Below are 25,476 nucleotides of genomic sequence, written 5' to 3'. Positions count from 1 at the left end.
TTTTGCCAGCTTCCTCATTGAACAGGGGCTCTAAGGCCAGGCAGCCTTGTTACTGGACCAGCTGGAGACGTCAGAGTGAGCTTGGCCTCTACCTCTCTCTACCTTTGTACATGCGTCAAAGAGCTGCAGGGAACTGCTCAGGTACCCAGCAAGGGCGCACAATCTCAATCCATCTCAGTGAAGTCTGTCAAGCGGTGGTACAGGTCCACATGCTTCACTGCAGATGCAATTCTCCACCTCAAGTTAATACCAGCACTTCATCGCATGCGTGTTGCATCCATTGAAGCTGCCAGCTCACCTAACTTAACATTGCATGGATACTGGATGGATATTTAATGTGCAGGAGTGCATTGGATGTGTTTTCTGTTCACTTTGAATGTTCGTGTAAGGCTGTTGATGCAGTTGTTTGTTAATCTGCGTGTGTCACCCTCCACTGACTCAGCATAAAGCTCAGCTGCATCAGGACTGTTAGTTTTTTCCTCCCCTACTAAAACTTTTGACATATTTGCTTTTGTGCTTTTAATTTTTTTAACACTTCAGAGAGTGAATGTGCATCTTCCCATTCTGACAGCAGTTCATGTTTGTGACAATAAATCTATATCACCAGTACTGATTATTGTTCTTGGCTTGTTAATTCACAGCAGAGCTTTCTCAGCCTGGCAGCAGCATCGTCAGTGTTCCAGCTCATGCAAAGCGCTCTCCACCAACTCCACCAAAGAGGATGACCCCTGTCACCAAGCGCCACTCTGTGGATCCTTCCCCTCCTGCTCAGGTCATTGAGTCTGCAACCACTGACCCGGCTGCTGCCCCTGGACCGGCGCACCATGCTCTCCCCAAAGGATATAACAGTGAGGAGAAAACAAGTGCAGCAGCTCCTCAGATTGCCACTGACCCTCTGCCTTCACCGCCGTCCCACATACCTCCTTCACCTCCCAGGGTTCAGTCGCTCCAGCCGCCCGACACAACCTCCTCTGGTCCTGTGGCGATCATACAAGCGGTTCCACCCAGCCCAACCACTGAGCCTCCCAGCCATCATCCAGCCATTCCACTGCACATCCTCATCCAGAGAGCCCTGGCCAGCCCTGGCCAAGCACAGCCCAACCCGGACGGTTCTCAGAGAGCCCACTCCCTATTGTTTGAGTCTCCTCCAGAGTTCCTTGCCGAGCTGGGGAATAACTCGAGGCTTTCACTTCCCATCACCATCGAACCTCTCAGGCTGTAAGTGTTCAATTTACTGTACAACAATACATAACAAAACACGATTGCTCTGAAAGTTAAGAATAAAAGGCAACAGCTCTTTAGTTTGCCCTGTTTGTACTTACCCTTGTCGAGAAGTTTGTGATGTGTTTTATATTATTTGGTTTAATTATTGTAGCCTTACTTTAAGTAAATACATGGATTGTTACTTGTAGTTATATGGACTTACATTGTAGGAATCCGTAAGCAGCACAGACACAGATATTTAATACATTCAAAGATTTCCCTTTGTGTTCTCTGGAATAGTAATGGGTCTCTCACTGTTTCTATTGAGCACCACAAACTTCATCCTCAAGAAATTACTTGGTTTAAACCTAATGAAAACTAATGTCAATGCACGGAGCAAGAATTTCATCTAACCTTACGCAGCCTCCAATTTGATGATTAGAGAATAGTTGCCTTCAGATAATCATTTGCAACAAATGGAAATAAAATAAGTGACTGTTTAATTTTGATTAGAGGCACACAAACAGCAAAGGGCCAAGATTAGAGTCCCTGGGTTCTCCATATTTTGACACCAGTTATTGCTGATGCAGTGCTATTTTAGCTGCTGAGCCTTAGGAGCTGTAGAACGCCTTCAGTTAGTCATTTTACCATTTGTGCTCTAAACTCATGCAGTCTGGCCTCAGAGCATGTGTTTCTTTAGTAAAATGAAATGGGCCCAGGAGTCTTAACTAGCTGTGTCAATTGTCACCAGTACATTTTTCAGTGTCATCAGAGATATTCTAGCTTGGATTTGAGATGTTTTTATCTGTTTCTGTTTAGACCTGAAGACGATGACTTTGACATGGAGGAGGAGATGCGGAAGCTTCAGCCCCAGAGGCCTGCCCGGCAGCCTGACCTGGAGCCGCGAAGCCGGAGAGGATTAATTGGAGACCCCAGAGTCAGCATCATCCCTGAAGTGAAAGGCCACGAGGACAGCGAGGGGTCTGACTCTGATGGCCCCATCCTGTACCGAGATGACGATTATGATGATGATGATGATGATGATGATGACGATGACGATGAGGAGGAGGGCCCTCCAAGTAAGTTATGCTGTCTTGTACTGCTACGTTAGATCTATGGGAGAGATGAGAATGCTGTGGCTAAGAATACAACATTCAGAATGTGAAAATTACCTGAAAATACCCTCAAATATTGAACTGTTGATCCGACAAAACAAGCGATTGGGGCTTAGGCTCTGTGAATTGTTTCGGTATATTTTCAGAAAATAACAATTGTAAGTAGAAGCCTGCGCTTTGACTCTCTAAAAAGCATCTCAAAGCTAAGATGATCCTAAAATCAATTTTTACTAACCTTTAACTGTGAGTTTGTTGTAGTTGAAAGCACTAATACAAATTAATGATTAATAACATTGTTTAACTGTGTCCTAGTGATAAGGGGATTTTACTTCACATTTAAGTTTGTTTTCAGACTAAACTACTCAGAGTTAAAAACAGTCCTTTGTGCTGTTTTCAACACATTGTGATATTTTTGTCTATGTGCATTTCCATTACCCTCTAGCAAGCCTGTCTGTATAAGTATGTGTCATGTGTGTAACAGGTGGGCTGCTGAGTCGTGTGAAGAGGAAGGACACATTAGCCCTAAGGCTTGAGAGACAGGAGAGACAAGATCGAGAGGAGAGGGACCCTCAGGAGAGCCATGACAGCGGGACTTGGCAAAACAAGGAGCAGTGGATGGCAATGAGGAACAAGATCAGCAGTACGCTGACAAGGTAAAGGACTCGCATCGTGTCAGCTGACTGATGAACATGATAATGACGCACAGTAGATCTGTATCGTATGATTGGATGTGGAAAGTCAGTGTCATCCTTCTGATAAAAAAAAAAAAAAAAAACTGTCACAAAACTGGAGGGATTACGTCCATTATTTTTAATGTAATTCATATGTTTGAGAGGCTCTCCAACCACCCTTTCACCTATCTTGGAAAATGGTTAATCAACAGTGTTCTCCATCTCCAGGCGCCTGAGTCAGAGACCGTCTACAGAGGAGCTGGTGCAGAGGAACATTCTTCCAGGTGAGAGTCTCACTCCATCCATCCCTCACCTTTTCATCCAGGTTTAGTTATTTGAAGTTGATTCTTCAACACCAGAAGTCGACATCCTTTGCTGAACTCATGTGCATGAGTCATTTGTTCAGTGGATAACTATCTTTTTTTCAAATTCTTCTTGGCTCAGGCATATTCATATTCAGTAAACACACAGCAGTTTTTAATTGTTGGTAGTAAAGCATTGAGATAATGTCTAATTTAAATAACAGTTAAGCTCCAGAGAGCAGATGTGTAAACCATGGGCTATAACGACCCCACAATGTGTATGGTATTTATAAAGATGATCTCCGTGCTTACTCCAGACCAGACATTCATGCTTTTTAGAGGAAGTTAATGTGATATGGTAATTCGAATGTGAGACACATTGATCTTATGGAGAGAGAAAAGCTGCATTGTAGCAGATTTAGCTGATGCAATGTCTAAATACTGTCCCTGGGCAGGTATAAACTAACAGTAATGCAACTATTGCAGTTGGTCGCGTTTGATATTAGGGCTATAAGCTTAGTCTCTGACATTAATGTAAGTGACTGAGATAAAGGATCAATGCCAGTGATCATACGTATCTGTGATCAATGAGATGCTATATATATAACAACACATCTCAGTTCTATTCTCATTAACTATGACATGCAGTCTAATCAGTGTCACGTTGTACTTTCATATTAGAAAAGTATCATAATATATACCATTGTTACAATCTGCACAAATTCAATTATCTATTGGTCAATAGGATTGATAAGTGCCATATTTGCTTCCAACACCATTTATTTAAATAATGACAATAATCCAACCGTTAATGTTATACAAATATTGTCAACAACACATAAAAAGACATAGTATCCAAATACTTAACAGCACATAAACCACAATATTATTGAGTATGAAATAATAAATAACAAAGCTCAAACCCAGGATGTTGGCTTGTACACTGTACTCAATGCACCCCCTTGACAGAGGTCTTTGCTCTATTGAGCACATTACCTGATTTTTCTACTTATTTAAATAAAATATATTTTTAGAGCAGGCTCACTCTCTCTTCTATGTTCTATGATGTATTTATTCCATTTCTTCTACTTATCCTTTATGTTTTTGCTCTGGTATTATTTCAGTACTGCATACAGAATTTCAGAAAGATACCGTATCATACATGCATAAATTTGTTGTTGTGAATGCATTTTTGCCTAATAATACCAAAAATACCATATTGTAACAAACAGAAACAATATACATATGAACATCTAAACATTTTGAGCAGAGGAGCAGTAAAAGTGCAGTATAAACATAATACTTCTCAGAGTCAGTCAACAGGTTCTGAACCAGGATTCATGCCACCACACTGTATCTCGTCTGTCCTCAAATGACTGGGCCAAGATGACGCTTTGAACTTGCACTAAAACAATGCAGCACCTTGTGCAGAAAGAGGCCGTGATTTAAAGATCCCTGCTACCGCAGAATGCCGACGGCAGCTTGGATGAAATGTACCTGACTGGCTGCAGTGTTTGCCCCACTCTCACGGAATGTGTTTTCCCCTTACAGCCAAGAACGAATCAGATCGTCGATTAGAGCGATCCGAGATCAAAAGGCGGCTCACCAGAAAGGTCAGGAAGAGACGTTATCGTACATTTGACAATATATCTCGGTTGTCATAGTAGTGCTTTGAGCACTTGGCTTCAATAATTGTCTTTTCTTTCACCAGCTGTCCCAAAGACCTACAGTGGCCGAACTCCAGGAAAGGAAGATCCTTCGTTTCCACGAATATGTTGAGTGCACCCACGCCCATGACTACGACCGGCGAGCAGATAAACCGTGGACCAAGCTCACTCCTGCTGACAAGGTGAGACTCAACACATTCTCATTTACTCACACACATTAACTCAACATCTTTTTTGGGGCATTTTTATGGCTTTATTGTGAAGGGACAGTGAAGACAGCCACCAGCATTTCGAGCAGGAAAAATAACTGGAATGCAATTCAGACACTGCTAAATTACCGGATTGCATTTTATCAAATTAATTACCTGGTCCAGTGAAGCTCGTAAAACATAAATCACAGTTATGTTACATGTTGAGTTTTTTCGAAAAGGAAAAAAGAACGTCTGTTTGAGTGTGCCCTGTTTAGTATGAGTGAAAAAAATCTAACTGTGTTCTATAAATGGAAAAAAGCGTGATTCTGCTGAAGTGCTGTTTTTGTCGTGTCTCCTCTAAGGCTGCCATCCGCAAGGAGCTCAATGAATTCAAGAGTTCGGAGATGGAGGTTCACGAAGAAAGCAAGATCTATACGCGGTCAGGCTCATACACAGCACCCCATCAATAATTCACCTCTACTGTTTTCCAAGTTTATTCAGCAGTCTCATCCATATTTTATTAGCTTTTTTTCTCTTTTGAAGATTAGCTTTTTTTTTCCAGCTCTTAAGCATCTAAAATAACCTCTTGTCCTTTTCCTTCCTTTCCCCCCAGGTTCCATCGGCCTTAGCTGTCTATTGTCAAACACTCAGACTTGGAGTAGAGAGGCGGAACAAGCCCCTGTCCACACAATGAACAGAGGTTGTGGCCCACTTGGTTCATTTTTTCAACTGACTGCCTGCTAACCTGCTTCAGCTAATAAACTGGAACCAAAGCGAAAGACGCAACGATCAGTTTGACCACGGCTGATTCTCAAATTCTTTGACTGTGGAATTCAGGACAAGAGGAGTTTGTTTGGCGTCCGTTGCCAACACTAAATAGTGAGGAACCCCCCCCCCCTTCCCACTGCTGGAGGGGGTGCGATTAAAGCGAGAGGGTGCGATTGAAGTGAGAGGGTAACTCACAGAGGGTTAGCACACAGCTCCCTTAGAAGATCCCACTCACCATGCCTTAACCTGCTGTCATGATGAGATTGAAGAACAGGAGGACTATGCACATACAGCGATGACTGTAGTTACCACTGAATGAATCTGGTGTCTGTTCAAACACTTTATGTATATATCTATACATGTTTGTTCTACAAATGTCCACCCACAGGTGCCACATGGCATCAGCCTTAATCCTCACATGATCCAATGCACTCTTGTAATGTAAAATTTAGACAAAATGTGAAAGAAGCTGGTCCGACAGTGTGTTTATGTAAATCCTTTGAACCGACAGCTGAGCTCTGTGTGTAGACCCTCAGAACAGTGATTCCAACCTACTGACCTAAAGTGTACATTTGACTGTATTCTGTTTATCATTTAAAAAATGTCATAGAGCACATATCAACAAATTTATCTAAGGCACCTTGAGTTCCCTAATTGAGCATTTAAAAGTGTTGAGCCTCAGTTGTTTTGTTTATCACTGAATTATTCCAGCAGGAAAATGTACATATTTAGATTTTCCTAGTTTTATGGTACTTTATATATTTAAGTCAATAGCTGGCTGCAATTGTATAGCTCAAACATGTAGATTTGATTACATTTATATTGTCTACCTACACTAATGCTGACATGTTTTAATTGTAAAGTATTCAAATGTTATTTCCAAGTAGTAATGGTACAAAACTTCTTTTTTTGATACAGAGATCTATAAACTTTTTGCAACCACACTGTATAAATTAAAAATCCTCTCAGAAATAAAAAAACAGTGATTTTCATATCAATGTGGTGTGATTATTATTATTATTATTAAATATTTCTTTCTAACATTGATTTAGAGTGACTGCTAATTTTAACGGCCTCTTAAAATGACCAGATGAGGGCAGTGTTCTATAAATCCACACACCCGTCCCCACCATCGCAGCCTGAATCCAAACCTTTGGTAATAAGACAGAGAAACTCATGATTAGTATAATTTCCTCCTTGTCTGAGTTCTAGGCCTGTGGGATTTACTGTCCTTATTGGAGAGTAATTTGCATCAGTTAAGTGTACCTGACATTTCTTTCAACAAACGCACACTCTGGTGTTTGTCCTTTAACCTCCCCCATGCTGCTAATTAGCTGCATATTGACGTGGACAAAGTCAACAGGGATGGAGCTCTCCTCCTCTGAGCCTGCAGGTAAATGCTGAATATCAAATGATTTAAATGCTGTCATTTTGTCAGCATCCTTATATCCTACTCAACCATAGTATATTGGGTTTAATCAATCTGTAATTGATGATATGTGTTGATGCCAAAATTTCAATATCTTTATAGAAACACCAACATTGAGAAGAAACATTATCTTGTTTCATCAATGATGTTTGGAGTTTTTTTCCATCATTTGTAACATCAGGGAGGCGTCTGATCGCTCCTCAGTTCATTCAGCAACAAAATAACGAGGCCAAACACAGCCAGAGTTGCCAAAAAAAACAAACGAAATCTGTTCAGAGACGAGAAGATTAAAATGTCCGACAGTAGATGGTGTGGACCACACAGAGCCCAGTCTGATCACATGAGGAGACAGGATGACACAGCAAATACTGATTTAAAAAAAAAGAATGTTTGTAATTTGACTGCACTTTGCATGAAGTTAATTTATGAACATGAATAGAGAAGCATCGAAAAATATACACGCATTACGTTAGCACCATCATGTCTCTGTGACATTGAAAACATCTAAGAACAAAGGAAAAGACGAATGAGGCAAATTCAGCGAATATCTTGCGTAACTAAGAAACTAAGAAGACTGTTGAACTACAATTAGGATATTGTCCTCTTGTCCCCTGATTTTGAGCTGATCAACATGTTGGTGTGACTTGGTGTCTCTGGCCCTTCATAGGCCGCTTTGAATGAACCCTATATTTAACTCTGAGCATGTAGGTCCTTTTCAACAGATTGTCAGAAGACTTCCTCTCTTAATTGGTTAGCTAGTTAACACATTGTCGAGCTGTTGCACAGAGCAACCTGTGTGACTATAATACGAGTGGCTGACATCTTGGCCAGTAGCCTAAATGTAGCTGGAGAGGGAGAACAGCAGTACACTTATAAATATTTATATATTTCTCTCTATGGTTTTTATTCATGTTATAACTATCCATAAAGAACGGTGACATGATTGTCCCATAAAATGCCAAAGTGTCTTGTGAGTCACCAGGTGGCGGTCTGCAGTACAGGTCATAAAACCTGACACCTCAATGATAGTGGATGGGACATGTAGCAAAGTAAAAAGTCTAAGTTCTCCTCCAACACATTTCTCTCAAGGACTATTTCTGTCAGTTCTTATCCCACTGATGTATGTCCAAGAGTTAATTTCCCTCGTAAGTTTGGTTATTTTGTTGTTTGATGCTTTAAAAACGGGGTGAATCAAGATCATGATAGACAGCTGGGACTAAATTGTGATTGGTCGAGTGCAGGACCTTGATGCGCAAGATAGCGAATCTCATATCCTGGATATGATGGCGTATTTTGTACAGCCATTCATGGGTCCCTGATGATAAACATTACAGACCTTGGTGATTGATTTTTTCATCAAACACCTTAATTGGGGCAAAAATTGTATTTGTCCGGTGCATTGATTCATGGACAAATATCTGTGAAACTCTGTTCTTAGAAATGGGCTCAGCATGAATGTATAATTAGCAGTGAATCTCTAACGTTGACAGCTACTGTGTTAACTGGTGAAGAGTTAAAAAAAATTAGCTGCACCTACTTCATCCTGGATATGAGCATTAATGTTTATGGCTCCTCTGAAGCGATGCAAATTTTATGCCCAATTTGTCTTCCTGGAGATTAATCAATGCATTGAGTTTTTGTGGTAGGCGGCCACAATTAGATAGCATACCTCTATCTAATAAGCAACATTTCAAAATCTCACCACCGTGAAACATCATGGGATGGAGGGGGTTGGAGGGGGACGGGGCAGCACTGAATCAATAGAGAAGCCTGGGAGTCTCTTAACGGTGGCTCCTCAGTGGAAGACATTTGGGGACTGGGGGCGTTTGTCAATGATGCAAGGCTGTAATTACATTTCGTGAATATAAAAAAGGTAGATGGACTAAAAACAGGGGATTGGAAAAATAGGGAGTCAAACTTCACGTCAACACTTCAATTTAAAAACAAGTCTCCTCCGGCAGAGCTTCAGTGTTTCCAAGATAGTGTGTTGATTTGCCTGGAATATAATTTTGAGAAGCGAGGGATGACAAACATTTCACTGGATCCTTCCTGGCACCTTTAAAACTGTGTGATCTAACAACTTTGATTTTACTTCAATTATTAATGTTCCAAAGCCCAAATGAGACCCAAAATGCCTTCCAAGGTATGACTGTATCACTGTTCGACTGGTGTCATAACTGTAAACAGTGTTCTTGAATGAAAAATGAAGTCTTGGCCTGGTTATCCAACGACTTCATCAGAAGCCCCGTAATATTGGCTGATTGATGCTGATTGAATGACAGATGATAGTCAATGTGCTCTGAGACAGAGAAGCTTTGGAGAGGTCAGACTGGACCTGACATAAGTTTAAAGCGTTCGATGTTTGGACCAAAGCAGGCCGACTGACTGACATGTCATCGTCATCGTCAAGCTGGTTTCTTAACCCAGTTTAGGTTCTGTATGTAAGATTTCGCGACATCTAGTGGTGGAGTTGCATGTACCAGCTGAATATCCCTCACCTTAGCCTCTCCTCCCAAACATGAAAGAGAACCTGTGGTAGCCTTTGGTTGTCATAAAAACTCAAAAGGTGTTTAGTTTGTCCTGTCTGGGCTACTGTAAAAAACATGGTAGCCTCCGTAGAAAGGACCCACTCCCTATGCCAATATAAAGTATTTAAATATGTAATTTGTACAATTTAGATAATTATACACTAGGGAAAACATCAATAGGAATATTTTATAATCAATTTCTGCCAATATCAAATCAAAATCGTACACACTGAAGCTTTAAGATCAGTTAAACTGTGGTGAAAAATGTGTCACTTTGGGCACGAGTAATTTGTCTATCTCAGTCACGTCTAATTTTCTAGTTCTGCTCACACTTGCATCACACATTCAACTCAAAGTAATTGTTGCTCATCCAATCCCTAAAATATCATTTGCTTCAAATGGACAGTATTATAAGACTTTAGGTTACCTGCCACTCACCCCTTTTCACATGAATGGATCAACCATCCAGGACAATATGGGGCTCGGTGGGATAGTTAGACATATGAGGAGCCAAGGCTGTGAATCAGACATGTTGCATGTCTTTAACTTACATGTCATTTGGGTGACACTTTTGTCCAAAGCGACATACAATTAGTACACTCAATATTTATGAGGGGCCATTTAGGGGTTCAGTATCTTGCCAAGGACACTTCGGCATGCAGATGGAAGAGAGTGGGGTTTGAACCGGAAACCTTCTTGTTGGAGAGCCACCACTCTAACCACTAGGCCACACCGCTACATGTGAGTGCTGGATGTTTTTATTGAGCCGCGGTGACCAGTTTTTGGACATATCTCAAAATCCTAAAGGTGTCAAACAAATGCCTATCTACTAATTTAAAAAAAAATAGCAGAGTCAAATTTTGTGCGATTCGGACACAATACGATCAGTATGAATAAATGTTGATTTAAGTAGCATCGTGGATCATGCGTATTGAGTGAAAAGGCCAAAGGTAAACTACACATTGAGATCATAATGTTATGGAAACCACTTTTCTGGCTTTATTCAAATCATACCTCAGAGGGGGAGACTGGGATGATATTTACTTGAACGTGACAGGTTCAGACATAAAACCATGAAGCGATAATTATTGTGTCCTATGCAGCCGCTTGAGAGCCTCAGCCTCACCTTTCACGTGGCTGCTGGAAAATGAAGTCCATTCCGCATCAGGCTGAATCAGAGCCCTTTGCACCAAGAGCACTGGTGAAAAATGACTGTTTTACAAGAGGAATGAAAGCTGCAGCGAGAGAGAAAAAGCAATGGGGGTCAGCAAGAGGGGATTTACACTGTATAGCGGGGGATATAGAAATGAAGTGATGAAATGTGTGCTGAGGTACTGAAATCTTATATGTTTATATAGACCCTCTCTCCATTAGGACTGTTTTACATCCAAACCAAATGGATCTCCAGTGACAACCTATCAGCTCTGGTATTAGGAAGAGAGCACTTTGCTGGTCTGCAGCGAAAATTGAGTTCATTTCACAGACATGCAAAAAGTGATTCAGTTTACCCGCTCCATTCCCTTTTTTGATTACCTTTCTGTTTAAAAATGTTTTCACATGGACTCTTCTGTGTGATAACCACCTGCATTTTAGAATTGTTAATTCCCCTCTCTGCACCCCCCGAGTGTCGCTGCTCTAAAATGCCTGGGGTCTGCATCAAGTAGTTAAGCTCTGCTCCAACAGGCGTGACCGAACTGTGGGGTAATTAGAAAGATGCCACTGCATGCTTTGTAATCTACACTAATTAGAGAAGCTTTACTGAGTTCTCAGCCCACAGGGGCCCCACGTGAAGCTAGCAAAAAACAGATGTAGAAATATTGTTGATTCACATGTCGCGTGACAGAGATTTCCTCTGGTGACCTTGAGGCTGAGGTTACACTGCACTGCACAGCAGGAGAGGCTCAGCTCTGTATCTGCAAATATATACTGCAACATTATGTCACATAATCAATATAAGTGAAGCACAATCTACCACAGCAGTGTAATACAACGCACGAATATGATGCAACCATGTGCTGTGACATGGTGGAATATATCAGCCTAATGTTTTTTATTTGTTCATTCAATTTGTGTGAAAAAAAAAAGAAAAGCCACCGCCTCTCCCCATATATATATGGGGAGAGGCGGTGGTCTAGTGGCAGAAACTTGGACTATGGGCAGAGAAGGTCTCTGGTTCGACTCCACGAAGAGACAACAAAAAGACGAACCTGGATTGATCTGTCCAAAAATCAAAGAGTCTCCCTACCCTGTCTAGTGCTCCTGAGCAAGGCACCTTACTCCCCCAAAACTGTTCCCTGAGTGCCGTACATGGTCGCTCACTGCTCTGTGTGTCCTGCACCAGATGGGTCAAAAGCAGAGGTTAAATTTCCCTACCTGCATGAGTGTGCCTTTGCATGTCTGTGCATGTGTTTGGGACTAATAAATGCATCTTAATCTTAATCTATATTATAATATTGATATGTACCTGAAACTTAAAACAAATTAGTCCCACTGCCTGTCCTACAGTGTTTTTTCTAAAATTACAAAACAATCTACTCTCTATATTCTGCAAGTTTAAAGGCGATATGACAAAAAATTGCCATTTCAAGGTTGTCGAAATTTATAGTAATTTAAAAAGAAAAAAGTCACAACTATACAAAATTAAAGCTGTATCTTAATTATAAAATAAGTCGTATTATATATATATATATAATAAACCAAACACCTTTTGAGTTTTAATGACAACTGAAGGCTACCACGGGTTCCATTTCATGATTCGAAGGGGAGGGTGAGGAAGCAGATTTCACTAAATGAGGTTGCATAATATAATTATAATGATAGCAGAATTTTGTTAAATGTAAAATGGAGAGACAGAAAAAATATTGAAATTTAAGAGCACTCAGGCATTAAGCTAAAGAGGCTTGCAGATTTATCAATTACCTTTTAGAAAAGCTCCCCAGAAAAATGCTGACGTCTTGGCATCCAGTGATTAATATAATTTTACTGAGCTCCTAAATATGAAAACCCTCAGAGATCCACATTCACTGTATTTTCTTTGTTTAACTCTGCTGAAGCTGCTTTGTTAATGCTTTTTATGTCTAGTCTATTTTATTTCATTCCCTCAGTGAGTGTGGACTTAAATAAGTTACAGTAAAGACATTTGATTGGTCTTAAACTGTTCTTATTATGTATCCTTCTTAATTCAACTACATTCATTAAATATTAATATTAATTGTTTAAATCGATCGTTATGAATTGATAATCAATGACTACTTAAATACAAATAAAGGCTTTTACATTCAAAAGTGACAGATCTTTAAACTATGTCATCCTTGTTGGTCTGGTGTGTAGCCATTGCAGTTTGACAACCAACTGTTATAATTTAGCTTGGTAAGAAGTTAAGGGTAAAGTTATGAAAAAACTTCTGTAGTGTAGTGATGGAAAACATCTTACTCACGTAGCTCAATATTATACAAAGGATACACATCATAGGAAAACATGATGTACTTTTTACCCCTTTTACCATATTTTTAGCTTTGTCACTTTGTGACTTTTGAGATTAAGATTTTGCATTAATCCCAAAGGTTGAACACACTGAATAATTAAAGATTAGAACTCATACTTTTACTTGTAATTAAGCACTTAAAGGTGTTGCGTTGAAACAATTTCAATACTTTAGTATATTCGTACACCATTATACTTCCACTAGGATCTAATGTTGTCATAAAGTGATATAGTTGTGAGCTGCTTCACTAACCAGCAGTTCCTTTATATGTTTAAAAGGAATCAGACTCCATTAGTCCACAAAGTTCCCGTTATTATTTTTCCATTGAGTTAGAAAGTACTCGTCTCACCTGCACAGGGCCACTTCCATCACTTCCATCACCTTTGGGACTAACTGGATCTCAGATGTGTCAGGCTTCATCAACCACCTTCAGTGTCAGACATTTTCTAGTGCTCTTGTGTGTGAATAGCCAGTTTCCACCTGATGGAGGGTCATGGAGTGGAGGATGGTACAGTAGATCATTAATGTCCAAGACTATGAGATGAACTCTTCTCTCTGAGAACACATACCTCCAGCAAGAATAAAGCTCTATCTCTCTATGTCAAAGCAGTGTTCCCCGTCAGTGATCTAGACTGTGGAGGCCCACAATATTCATATTTGTCCTGTTACCGTAACTTAATAATGAATCACATTTTTTTATACATTTCTCTTAACAACATATAATGTTGGAAATTATCCCCATTGCTGCATTGAGTTGTTACCTCCTATGAAGACAGTCAGTGTCAGGGCTGGCAGAATGGCAGGCGTGAACCCAAAACAAACGACAATGAGGCAGAGTGGGAATAAGCAATGTTCGTGGTTTATTGGAATGAGCAGGGGTCAGTTCATTAGTGAACCCACTTCCAGTCTGCACCAAAGATCATTTAAGCTCTCTAATTAGCATGATGTATAATGTATGTTTTATCCATATGCAGAGAGCAGAGGGGTAAGTGTGGGTAAAGAAGGTTTAGGCTCAGCTTGACAAATACATTTTCAAGGAACAACCATGCAGAGTCTTGCTTTGTTTGTCAAGAAATAGTTTATGCATAATCCCTTGCAGTTGAAAAGCTCTGGAATAAAGCCCACACTATAATAACAATTGTCCCCTCCAATTAAGTAAAGAAGATGACAAAAAAACATTGATTTGCAATATTCTTAATGGAATGATAATTATTGTCTGGCAGTTGGTTGGTCCAGACAACAATCTACATAAAGATGGACGTAATTGTTACCAAACTGTTTAAACTTCTCTGCTTTATATAAGATTTGGAATTTTGTTTATCTTAGGCCCCACTCCAGCAGCTTATGACACATCCTAAAACTCGTCTTTGTTCCTTTGTCTGTAAGGATTAAACATTTTTACACTTTTACTCTACATACAATCTTCATTTATAATCTCGTGACTGGTATCTATCACTATGTGGCCCCGCCCCTGCTCTCCCTCCCCCCACCCTCAAAGAGTCGCTTTTCACTGAGGCGCTTTTTCCAGCAAAAAATATTACTTTAATGTCATGGACTGTCAAGAAAGCAAATAAGTAATCCAACAAAAAAAGCATGTGATCCAAATCACAACCTCTCCGCAGCAAAGGCTGAGTTACGGATGCACGCACTCTGTGATTTACCTTTGTCGACACATTAGCACCAGCAGCACTTGCCAATGTGTTTAGGTCATTTGGTTTTAGGCTCTGCTCATCGAGATGCATTGATATGGCCTGAGCCCTGTAGAGCCGGAGGGCTGGTCAGTTTGTCATTTATATTCTACAACTGTTCGTATGAAATCCCTGGAAAGGATTCAGATTTTATCCGTGGAGCAAATACCTATCTCATCAAAATGATATGAATGAATATGTTCCTTTATAAACCTAAAGGTGTGGTTATTAAGAGACACTACAATGATATTCCAGTGCAGCATCTTAGAGGTAATATGGGGGAGTTGTTCATTTTTAAAATGAGATGATCAAACTATTGGCGGCCTTGAAATTACTGTTGCTCGTTATAGTTGTAGTTTTCCCAATGATATTGTTTTCTCTTCGCACCTAGGATTTCTCTTCATTGATTGTTTTTGTCATGAATAATTATTTATTGGGCTTGTCTTTAGACAATAAGAATCCCAATTCGATTTAAATTGGGAGCAACAAGAAGATTTCAGAAAATTAAATAAAAACAAAGTTGTAATAGTCTTTAGTTACACATGAAACTTATTTGATAAATTTGTTTAAATAATAAGTGATAAGCAGAACTGTTCTTCTAGCTTTTATTTATTTGTTGTATTCTGATCTATTCTTTTGGTAATCTTTGGTGGCGGACCCTGTGTCGCGTTGGCATCGGGTACAGGCGACAGTGAGGCTGAACCGATGTCAGCAGAGGAGGAGCTTTTCAGTTCCACAGCTTTACTCTCTCTCTCTCTCTCTATCTCTCTCTCTCTCTCTCTCTCTCTCTCTTTTTTATACTGCACTAATGCCTGACTTCAGCGTTTCACGTTCCAGATTATAATGATGATGATTATTATCATTATTATTACCTGCTCCTGTTGTCATTAATAACATCATTACATCTATAAATATCACTCTTGTCAGGTTCATTATAACAATCAGTCAGACAGAGCTTATATTAGTTTCACATCCATTCCTGGTTTGTCTCTTCTCTCTCCTCTTTTCCACCCACCTCTCCCCATTTCTATGCACTCAATCCAACCGGTCCAAGCAGATGGCCGCCCACATTGAGTCTTGTTCTCTTTGAGGGTTCTTTCTGTATAAAGTGAGTTTTTTCTCTCCACATTCACTGACTCGTAGAGGGAACTGTTGGGTTCTCGACTTTACTGTGTGAAGTGCCTTGAAATTAAATTGAAAAAAGTGTGGAAGTGGATCAATATTCCTTCGAAGGCCACCCCTCCCCCTGTGACTTCAACCTCTACCAATTTCTAATACATCATTTTAATTACACACATTGCCAATGAAGTTGTAATGTGACCGATATTAAAATTACCTTTGGTGTGAAGGTAGCAGTTGCCACATGCTTTCTCATTGTGGGAACTTTGGAATTTATCTAAGGTATTGAGCTTAGAAACCCCAAAGTCACATAGACACATAGACTTTACGATGTGAGTTGTCTTGATATAATTTTCTTGCGACGCTTTACACAAAAAACTGAATCGATTGACGTCATCACCACTGCTATTTAACACCTCTGCAACCTGCAAAAGAGACTGCTACATGTGAAGGATGGTGGGTTTTAGAGACACGGTAGATCAGATTTTATGCATCATCTTCGTTTTAAACCATCTGCAGTTTCCCTCGACAGTGTTCCCTCTCTTTATGTTGCCTCAATTAACATCTGTCGAGCAGATGTTAGGTTTCTGAGGAGCTTTTAAAGCGAAAGGTGAAGTATCCAAATCAATTTTTGATGAGGGCAGCCGCAGCAAAGGAAATGTTTGTTCATTCTACTATATCCAGTCTATTGCATTCTGAGCAGGATGTGACTGGGACTCGTGCAGATGGTGTGACAGTTATCAAGATGAGAGCATAAAAAAGGACAGACCTGATCCACACCAGCAGAGGACAAAAAAGCTTATGGAAAGAACATTCCAGAACAGTAAAATGAATGCTTACAGCCGTAAGCACTGGCACAGACTAAGTCACATTATCATCTATCTGCTGGGAACATTCATAGAATATTTCTGACTAGTGCTCATTTTCTCAAAATGTACCAATAACAAATTCTCAAAGTGCCCAAAATACTGGTAGAGCCCAATATCATGCTTTCAGGATATAGGTAAAATATAGTCACAAGATACAGATAAACATAGATATCTCAACACTAGCCACCATTTTGGAATTGAGTTAAAGTTTTGAACATGGATGACTTATTTATTTTCTTGATTGCAGTTAATTAAGAAAAAGTAATTACTTTTCCAAATCTATCAGCTCTGACCCTATCCGCTTAGTTACACTCACCATTGCTCTGAAGTAAACAGAGACGCCAGAGCATTTCTAAATTAGTGGACCAGAACTACGAATGTACCTAAGGCAAAGCTTCGACACAGAAGAATTGGACTAAAGTCTTTGAAAGCCAACAATCAAAAGATTGAACATAACTCATAATCTTAAAATGACCTGTCTTCATGCAACAAGGAATGCGTAAACTGAAATTATGATTAGTGATCAATTCAAGGTCTCATGGATAGTCAGTTTTTTATACACGTACATGAGCCTTCTGCACGTACCAAATCAAATAAAAAATAAGGATGTATCTTTATTTGTAATTTTTATCAGACCACATGAAGTCATCAACATCACATGCAGTATTTTCTCTCACTAAGCAGTGGGGAAAGTTTTGCCCGGCAGGACCTACGCAGCCTTGATATGCCTCAGCTGCCACATCTCCACATGCCTCCCCTGCTGCAGTCGATAGAATTACTTTGTGATTGCAAGTGCATTTTCGAATCAAAATACCATCAGCACTCTGAAAAAAAGAACTGGCAAAACCCCACACAGGTGCTTGCCTTAGAGCAGAGAGCAATATAGAGCCCAAAAGTTTCATGAAAGCTACCCCCATTACTCATCTGTCATGATTTGATTCAACCATTAGGATAATCTAAATTATACCACAATGGTATTGGTCAGCAGGGGAGGTGGTAGTTGATGCCTCTTCATGCTGTAAAATAAAGTTCTAGTAGTAACTGTAACTGTGTAGGGGGCAATATGATGTAGCTGTGATGAGGCTGCAGCACCACCTAACAAAATACGATGAACAGAAGCTGGGATTTCTAGGATCCTAGTTTGAAAGGTTTATTCTACCAAAATACTTCTTCTTGTCTTGCAATTCAACTCGGTTGCTAGAGTTATAGGTTGGGCTATTTGTTTAAATTGCCTTATAAACTCATAACAGAGGAGATAATGTCATAGACATGAAGCCTTAGCCTAGTAGTGGACCAAAAGACTACAGGCCAAGGTCAAGGTCAGGAGCAAAGCAGTTGAATCTCAGTGGTCATAACCGTTCTCTGACATCACACTTCAGCCAAGGAAGCCAAACTCTGTCTAACCCTTACCTAACCTAACCTCAACTCACCGTTTACACCATGCCTTTAGCCTGGATGCCAGACGAACTTAGCCCCGCACACAACATTTTAGGTCGGGAAGTTCGGTCTGGAATCGCTCCGTTGAGGATAAATTATGCCCGACTGGGCCAATCAGATTGTCCGGGCGGGCTTTATACGATGATGGACAGATGATCAACGGTAACGTAATCAACCACGTCATCAAAGTGCCCTTGAGTTGAATTAGTTTTCAACAAACATGCCTGCCGCTGGCGAGCTGAGATGTGTAGATGCTGCCATTGAGTCTGTTTTAGAAGACATCGACAGCGGATTCATTTTGAAAGAGGAACAGAGAACGTGGAGGCGATGCCAAAGCACCGCGCTAATCCCTATCGCGCCGGCGCTTGGCTGTTCACACCGGACACTGAAGCGACGCTGAACCGCTGGGCAGCACTAATAATATCAACCGTTGATCCAGTAGATTAAAAGCATATACTTATTTGTTGCTCCAACATTAAGCAACAGCGTCCCAACATGTGTCCTCCTTGGTGTTGTCTTTATACAATATGTTCCGAGGATCATACAACTCACTGTACTTCTCCACTTCAATTATTAATTTAATGTCATCCATGTTGAAGAACTTCGCTGTTTGCTCCGTTAAATGTTGGGTGTCGGGGGTAAATTACGTATTCTCCACTCAAGCCTATGTGGAGAACGTAGCCCCCTCTCTCTCTCTCTCTCTTTATCTGTATCACTGATGTGTGGCTGTAGTGGATGGGCAGAGGGGGACATTTAATAATGTCATTGGTCAAATTAAAACTGTACTTCAAAGTATGGGATGCATATTTGATCATTTATATCATATAAAATATGTCATCAATATAGTTTAAAATCGTTTTTCAGTGTGTTTCCTGGTGCGATACGCTCGGTCAAGCGCCAAAAATAGACACGACGCCGAAACTATCGCTGCACGGCTTTGTGCCGGTCACTACAGAGACTGAAGCACCGCGCTGCGCCAAGGCTGCCTCGCGGTGCTTCAGCCTCCGGTGTGACCGGCACAAAGTTTTGACATGGGAGTGGATGGGAGCCAGCTGTAATTTAAGGCTTGGCGCTGCGCTGAAGCGTCCGGTGTGAACCCGGCGTTAGTAAATAACTCACAATGCGTTGCTTAGCATACGTCACATACTACGTTGCTCTGATTGGTTGTAGGTCTATCAAATTGAGCAAAGAGGAATTTTATTTCCTGGTCAGTTGAAACACGCACCATAATCATAGCCCAATGGAGCGGTCTCAGACTCACATTCTGACTAGAATTTTGAGTCTGACAACATCAGGCAACCATGCCTTCACCAGGACCTCAAAAAATTGGTTTGCTGGTCCTGACAAGTCAATGTTTGTGTTGTCGTCTCCTAAAGAGGTAACCAAATTGAGTACAAACACATACACACACACACACACACACACACACACACACACATACACACACACAAACACACACGCTTCCAATCAGTGAGAAGGTGGGTTACTGTGAAAATGATACTGGTGTTACACTGGAGCAAAACATAACGCCCTCCTGCACACAGCAGGAGCAGTAACATATACTGTATGCCATATTCCACTGGTCTGTAAAGAGTACCACTAAGTATGCACCAATCAGATCTGAATGTAGAGTGCTTTTAAATCAATGATCTACTAACTGGTGTTATACATTCTACCTACTATTCACTAGTAACAGTACATGTTGTGCTCCGGCAGTGAGCGTCCAGTAAATGGAATAACCCACAAATACTGCAGCAGCAAAACATGGCAGTGTATAGAACTCAGTGCATCTGTAAATCAACACAGCAACTGTACATGTTAGTGAGTGCTTCATTACTGCTGTCACTGACGTGCAGCTATGGGGCTGCAAATTATCTCATGCTTTTTTATGATGTATTTCATGGGCATCTAAATTTGTTTCCATGGTCATATTTTGGATTTATAAAGCATCAAAGTCTCCATCATGTAGTCGTCAAATTTCAAGGTGAGAACATATTTGAGGGTAAGGGTGAGGTTAGTCAGGAAGACTTTACCCCTGTTCAATCAATCTCTACAGTCTCCAGCCAATCATACGTCTGATGTCAGGCTGCCGTTTGTGCCCAGTGATGGCACTGAGGGCTTATATTGCAAACACGCAGTCTCGTAGGTGCTCAGATCAGTTACTTGTCTGGTTTGGTGGTAAAAAGTCGGCCTCCCTGTCTCTAAACAGGGTTTGTCCTATTGGATTGTTTACACTATCGCTAAAGCCTATTCTGGACAGAACCTTCCAGTCCCTTGGTAGCTCATTCCACCAGAAGAGTGGCCACTTCCTGGGCCTCATTGAGGAGGATTCCTATTATTTAAATCTGTGCAGCAGCAACATGGTGCAAGGATCAACGTGACAACCCAAACACAATTGGGTTCTGCGGTACTGCTCTCAGCTGGGCGAGGATGTAAGGCAGTGAAGTCCTCTGGTCTCGAGAATAGAGAGATTAGGGCGTCATTTAAGGTAAATGCTAAAGTGAAGGTCATCGTTCGGTCTCATAGATCCATGGTTATAGTCATAACTTACGAGATTAACTATTAGTAACGGGAAAAGAATTGCATTACACGGTATAAACTTTTTGTTTTATTTCTTTTATTTCGCTTACATTTTTAGACTTTATTCTTTATTGTTTTATTCTTTTTTAAATTGTACAGTTGGAGCAAGCTGGCACAATCATTTCCTTTGGGATGAATAAAGTAGTTTCTTATCTTATCTTATCTATATTCACTTTGGATCACTGTCCACAAATTAAAGGAATCCTGGATAGTAGAACATCTACTGTGGTGCTCTGCTTGTATTTTATCTTTCATGGAGGAGAGGTTATATTTTTTCACAACCTTTGTATATGATAACACCAGACATCACATGAGCAGTTTTCATATGTATACAAAAGAGAGGACTGCTGCAGAGGACATAAGTTCAGTGATATAAGTCAGACCTGTAAGAATATCATGCTATGAATATTAATATATTTTTTCCAGCCACCAAGAAACCAACCAGAATTCCTATCTATCTATCCATCTTTCTATCAATCTATCTAAAACGTTGCATCTCCATACATGTAACAATAGGATTTAATGGGTCTTTTGTGGATCCAGGCTTTGTCTTATGAAAGGACAGAAGCAGATATTGATCACATTACTGCAGTCAAAAACGTTTCATTTTGTCTTTTACAATGGAGGGCTGGAGGGCTGGATGGCTGACAGATAGGCCAGTGGTGAGCTCCTCTTTTGTCTCAACACCCACAGGACCACTCATTCTGTCCAACAAAGCCGCTGCTATCAGCAGCCCCAACTGCCACAAACACTGTGCGGCTCTGATAAGGTGGGCGGCTAAATGTAAGCTGTGGGGTAAGCCCCGTCATTATGTCCATATGCAGTCTACTGTAAACGATGAGGCCTATCTGCTTTAGATTTCAAACACTTGCAGAGGTTAGCTCCCTTGGATTAGAGCAATCTTCAGTCCAGCAGTTACGTTGTGCTGGCAGAAGCGAGCGCTGGTTAGCCATAACAACTTAAATTGAGCCCTATGAAAGGGCAGAAACATGGATAATGACTTGCAGCAATTTGAAAGTTTAGATAAGGTGTAAGTGCCTGACAGCATTTTCCGAAAGCACCTGAACCTGAACCTACACTGCCTATGAGTATCCAGAGTAGATTTACATACATACAGTATTTGGGACATTTTGCATAATCCACAAATGTTGGATTATCCAATCTGACTTAAATTGAATTGAATGCTTTTTTTCAGCTGCAGTGTACAGACCTCTGCAAACAAATCTGCTTTGCAATTTATATTTCCTTTGCCCCTCGTTTTAGAAAAAAAAATGTATTTGTATGTTTTCGCTTTGTGAGTTTCCCTGCTGTGTGTACACAGGGAAGCTCTGTGTACATTCTGTGTTTATTGACAAAACAGGTGGATTTTTCTGTTTAAAGTGAACATTTCCATAAACCCAAATAAATCTTTATATATCACAGTCTTTATGGTGAAAGTGAAATTTAAATAAAAATTCCATTGGCCATTGAAGGTTAAAGACAGCCTTATTGGGACCGAGACCCCCTCAACAATATGTCATGTGGCTCTTATAATAAATTAAGATTAGCACTGTAGTTATATTTGAGTAATAGTTAATGTTTCCGAATTCCCCCAAATAGAAAAAATAGCCCTATATGTTCACTGGTTAAACGTCCATGAATGAGGTTGGAGCAGTTGTTTTAGATAATCCCAACCGATACATGCGCTCAACCCATTCAGAGTCATTAAGTTATGACCTTTCACTGTATTTCTGTTGTATCAAATAATGACTTAAAGCCAAATTACTACCTGGAAGTACAGAATCATGTATTAGTCATTTACTTACACCATTTTTGGCCCATTTCCCATTCACTAACATGGAGCAAGCAGGGTTTATGACCTATACTGAAGCCAGACACCGAGCAATCAAGATGCCTTGGCTTTGCTTTGGAGGAGCTGTTAGTGCGTCCATCTCTGTTTACAGTCTATGTTAGCAGCTAGCTCAACACATCAAAATCTCCCCCCTCATCTCATCTCATTTTCGTCCGCTTATCCGGGGTCGGGTCGCGGGGGGAGCAGCTCAAGCAGGGGGCCCCAGACTTCCCTTTCCCGGGCCACATTGACCAACTCTGACGGGGGGATCCCGAGGCGTTTCCCAGGCCAGTGTTGAGATATAATCTCTCCACCTAGTCATGGGTCTTCCCCGAGGTCTCCTCCCCACTGGACGTGCCTGAAACACCTCCCAAGGAAGGCGCCCAGTGGGCATCCTTACCAGATGCCCGATCCACCTCAGCTGACTCCTCTGCTGTTTGGTGCATACGCACAAACAACAGTCAGAGTTTTCCCCCCTACAACCCTTAGGCGCAGGGAGGCGACCCTCTCGTCTACCGGGGTAAACTCCAACACCGCGGCGCTCAGCCGGGGATTTATGAGTATCCCCACACCCGCCCAGCGCCTCACGCCCTTGGCAACTCCGGAGAAGAATAGAGTCCAACCCTTATCCAGGAGTACGGTACCAGAGCCGAGACTGTGGGTGGAGGTAAGCCCCAACATCTAACTGATAGCGCTCCACCTCCCTCACAAGCTCCGGTTCCTTTCCCCACAGCGAGGTGACGTTCCACGTCCCCAGAGCCAGCTTCTGCCGCCCGGGTCTGGTCCGTCGAGACCCCTGACCTTCGCTGCCACCCATGTGGCTGCGCACCCAACCCCAACCGGTCTTCCCACAGGTGGTGGGCCCATGAGATGAAGAGAGGGGGGCTGCCACGTAGTTTGTTCGGGCTGTGCCCGACTGGGCTCCTTGGCAAACCCGGCCACTAGGCGCTCGCCATCGAGCCCTCTGTCTGGGCCCAGCTCCAGACGGGGGCCCCGGGCTTCCTCCGGGCCAGGTCACATCTCCTCTTCCTTCGATATTCAAATCCGTTGTCAGATTCATGCATTGGCCAACTAAAGGAGCATTTCTGGTGTGTGCGTCAAGAATCTTAATAATAATTATAATGGAAATCTCTTGCTTTGTGAGGTTGATAAGAATCTTCTCATCACAGTGCTCCAGAATAGCCTTCATATTCAAAGTATAATAAGTTTCTGATTAAAATGAATCATAGTGAAGAACAGTGGAACACATGCTACCTGTGGATTACAATTAAGGAATCCTTCGAAACTACACTCACATACACAAACATTTTCAGTTAAGTAAGTATCGATTTTTTGTTGTTGTTGCAATTACAGGATGTTGAAAAGTACAGATGGGCTTGTTGTGTTTAACTCAAGTGGCTCTTTGGAGCAGCAGTCTCCTATTAAGTGTTGCATCAACTCTCTGAGGAATTTAAGTGGTATAAGCTGAAATGTACTGTTTTCACACTTTGCAGATGCACATGAATCAAGGGTGGCAAAGAAAACTTCTAATTTCACTTACAGCAACTAAAAGAAGCCACTGGTACTGTAACAGGACTTTTGTTTAAATGATTATTTAATATTAGATGTGCTGCTTCCGTCATTAATGTTAGGATGTCGTGTCTGATGAATGGTAAAATAATAATCAAGCAGCACACAGCATACAGGCATTTAATGTTGCTGTTTTTTCCCACGTTTAGATTTCATTTAGATTATTTGAACTTGTTTAGAATTTGTGTCTTTCTGATTAATTGATTTGATTTCTGGTTTATTTGTTTTATTTTATTTTGTTCTTTGTTCTATGGGCAATGTGCAACATGGTTGACGGGTACTGTGCAATCCTGGTGTAGTGGCTTGAATATTGGTTAGTTATTGGCTTCGTAACTAAAGGCCTTGTGTTATTTCTTTGTATAATATCGCTTGCAGTGATAATCCACTGGTGCCATCACACCAGTGTTGGGATTCTTAAAGTGTGCTGTGCTTGTTTTATTCATGATAATTTAGCTATGTTAAATTGGGTCTGGAGCCTTTAACTTCTCTCTTTTTAATCTGTTATTTATATCCAGTGCAGGCTAGTACACCATACTTTGCACATGATCCTGTGCTGTTTGATCAGTCTTTGTAAACCATTTGTCCGATTTGAATAAATTGTGTTTATTCTGGATATAACTGGTGAACCCGATTGGCATTCAAATGTCATCCTAAACATTTGACCACTACACTGCGTAATGGACTCAGCCTTGTACAGTTACATAGTGGGTCAGGTCAAACGTAATAAGAATAAATGAATCAGTGTTACATTTACAAAGCAAACAAATTCTTGTAAGGCACTTTGCAGCCTGTTAAATACAATATACGACCAGTTTTAAATGTATTTGGTACACCTACAGCAGTGTAATACAATATCACAGTCCTGCAATAAATCTTTCTTCATGAAGGGTATAATAATCAGCGTGTATTGATTCAACTGTGTGAACTGTTTGGAGGCTGTGGAGTGTGATGCTGTATCGCATTACACAGAGGACACTTTGTTGTTCAACCAACCTTCACTGATGTAAGGTGGGTGTTGTATTAAC

At 40.9% G+C, this 25,476-nt stretch overlaps 1 protein-coding gene across 6 annotated transcripts in view; it reads left to right on the top strand.

Moving 5' to 3' along the window:
- Positions 1–6,909, top strand: part of phactr4a (phosphatase and actin regulator 4a) — a 32,534-nt gene extending 25,625 nt beyond the window's left edge. For 4 of the 6 annotated variants that reach the window (XM_062409247.1, XM_062409246.1, XM_062409245.1 and 1 more), the window contains 9 exons: positions 10–141; positions 642–1,218; positions 2,023–2,282; positions 2,800–2,971; positions 3,218–3,273; positions 4,843–4,904; positions 5,003–5,140; positions 5,512–5,588; positions 5,763–6,909. In XM_062409247.1, the coding sequence (XP_062265231.1) occupies positions 10–141; positions 642–1,218; positions 2,023–2,282; positions 2,800–2,971; positions 3,218–3,273; positions 4,843–4,904; positions 5,003–5,140; positions 5,512–5,588; positions 5,763–5,778 (1,490 nt within the window). In that variant the 3' untranslated portion in view covers positions 5,779–6,909. The remainder of the gene's footprint in view (positions 1–9; positions 142–641; positions 1,219–2,022; positions 2,283–2,799; positions 2,972–3,217; positions 3,274–4,842; positions 4,905–5,002; positions 5,141–5,511; positions 5,589–5,762) is intronic. The other 2 variants (XM_062409250.1, XM_062409249.1) reach the window with 2 other exon arrangements.
- The last annotated feature ends 18,567 nt before the right edge of the window (positions 6,910–25,476 follow it).

The sequence above is a fragment of the Platichthys flesus genome, chromosome 17 (genome assembly GCF_949316205.1).
Source record: "Platichthys flesus chromosome 17, fPlaFle2.1, whole genome shotgun sequence".
NCBI classification, from domain to species: Eukaryota; Metazoa; Chordata; class Actinopteri; order Pleuronectiformes; family Pleuronectidae; genus Platichthys; species Platichthys flesus.
Note: the sequence above shows the minus strand (reverse complement) of the source record. Positions and strands in the feature narration are given on the sequence as shown.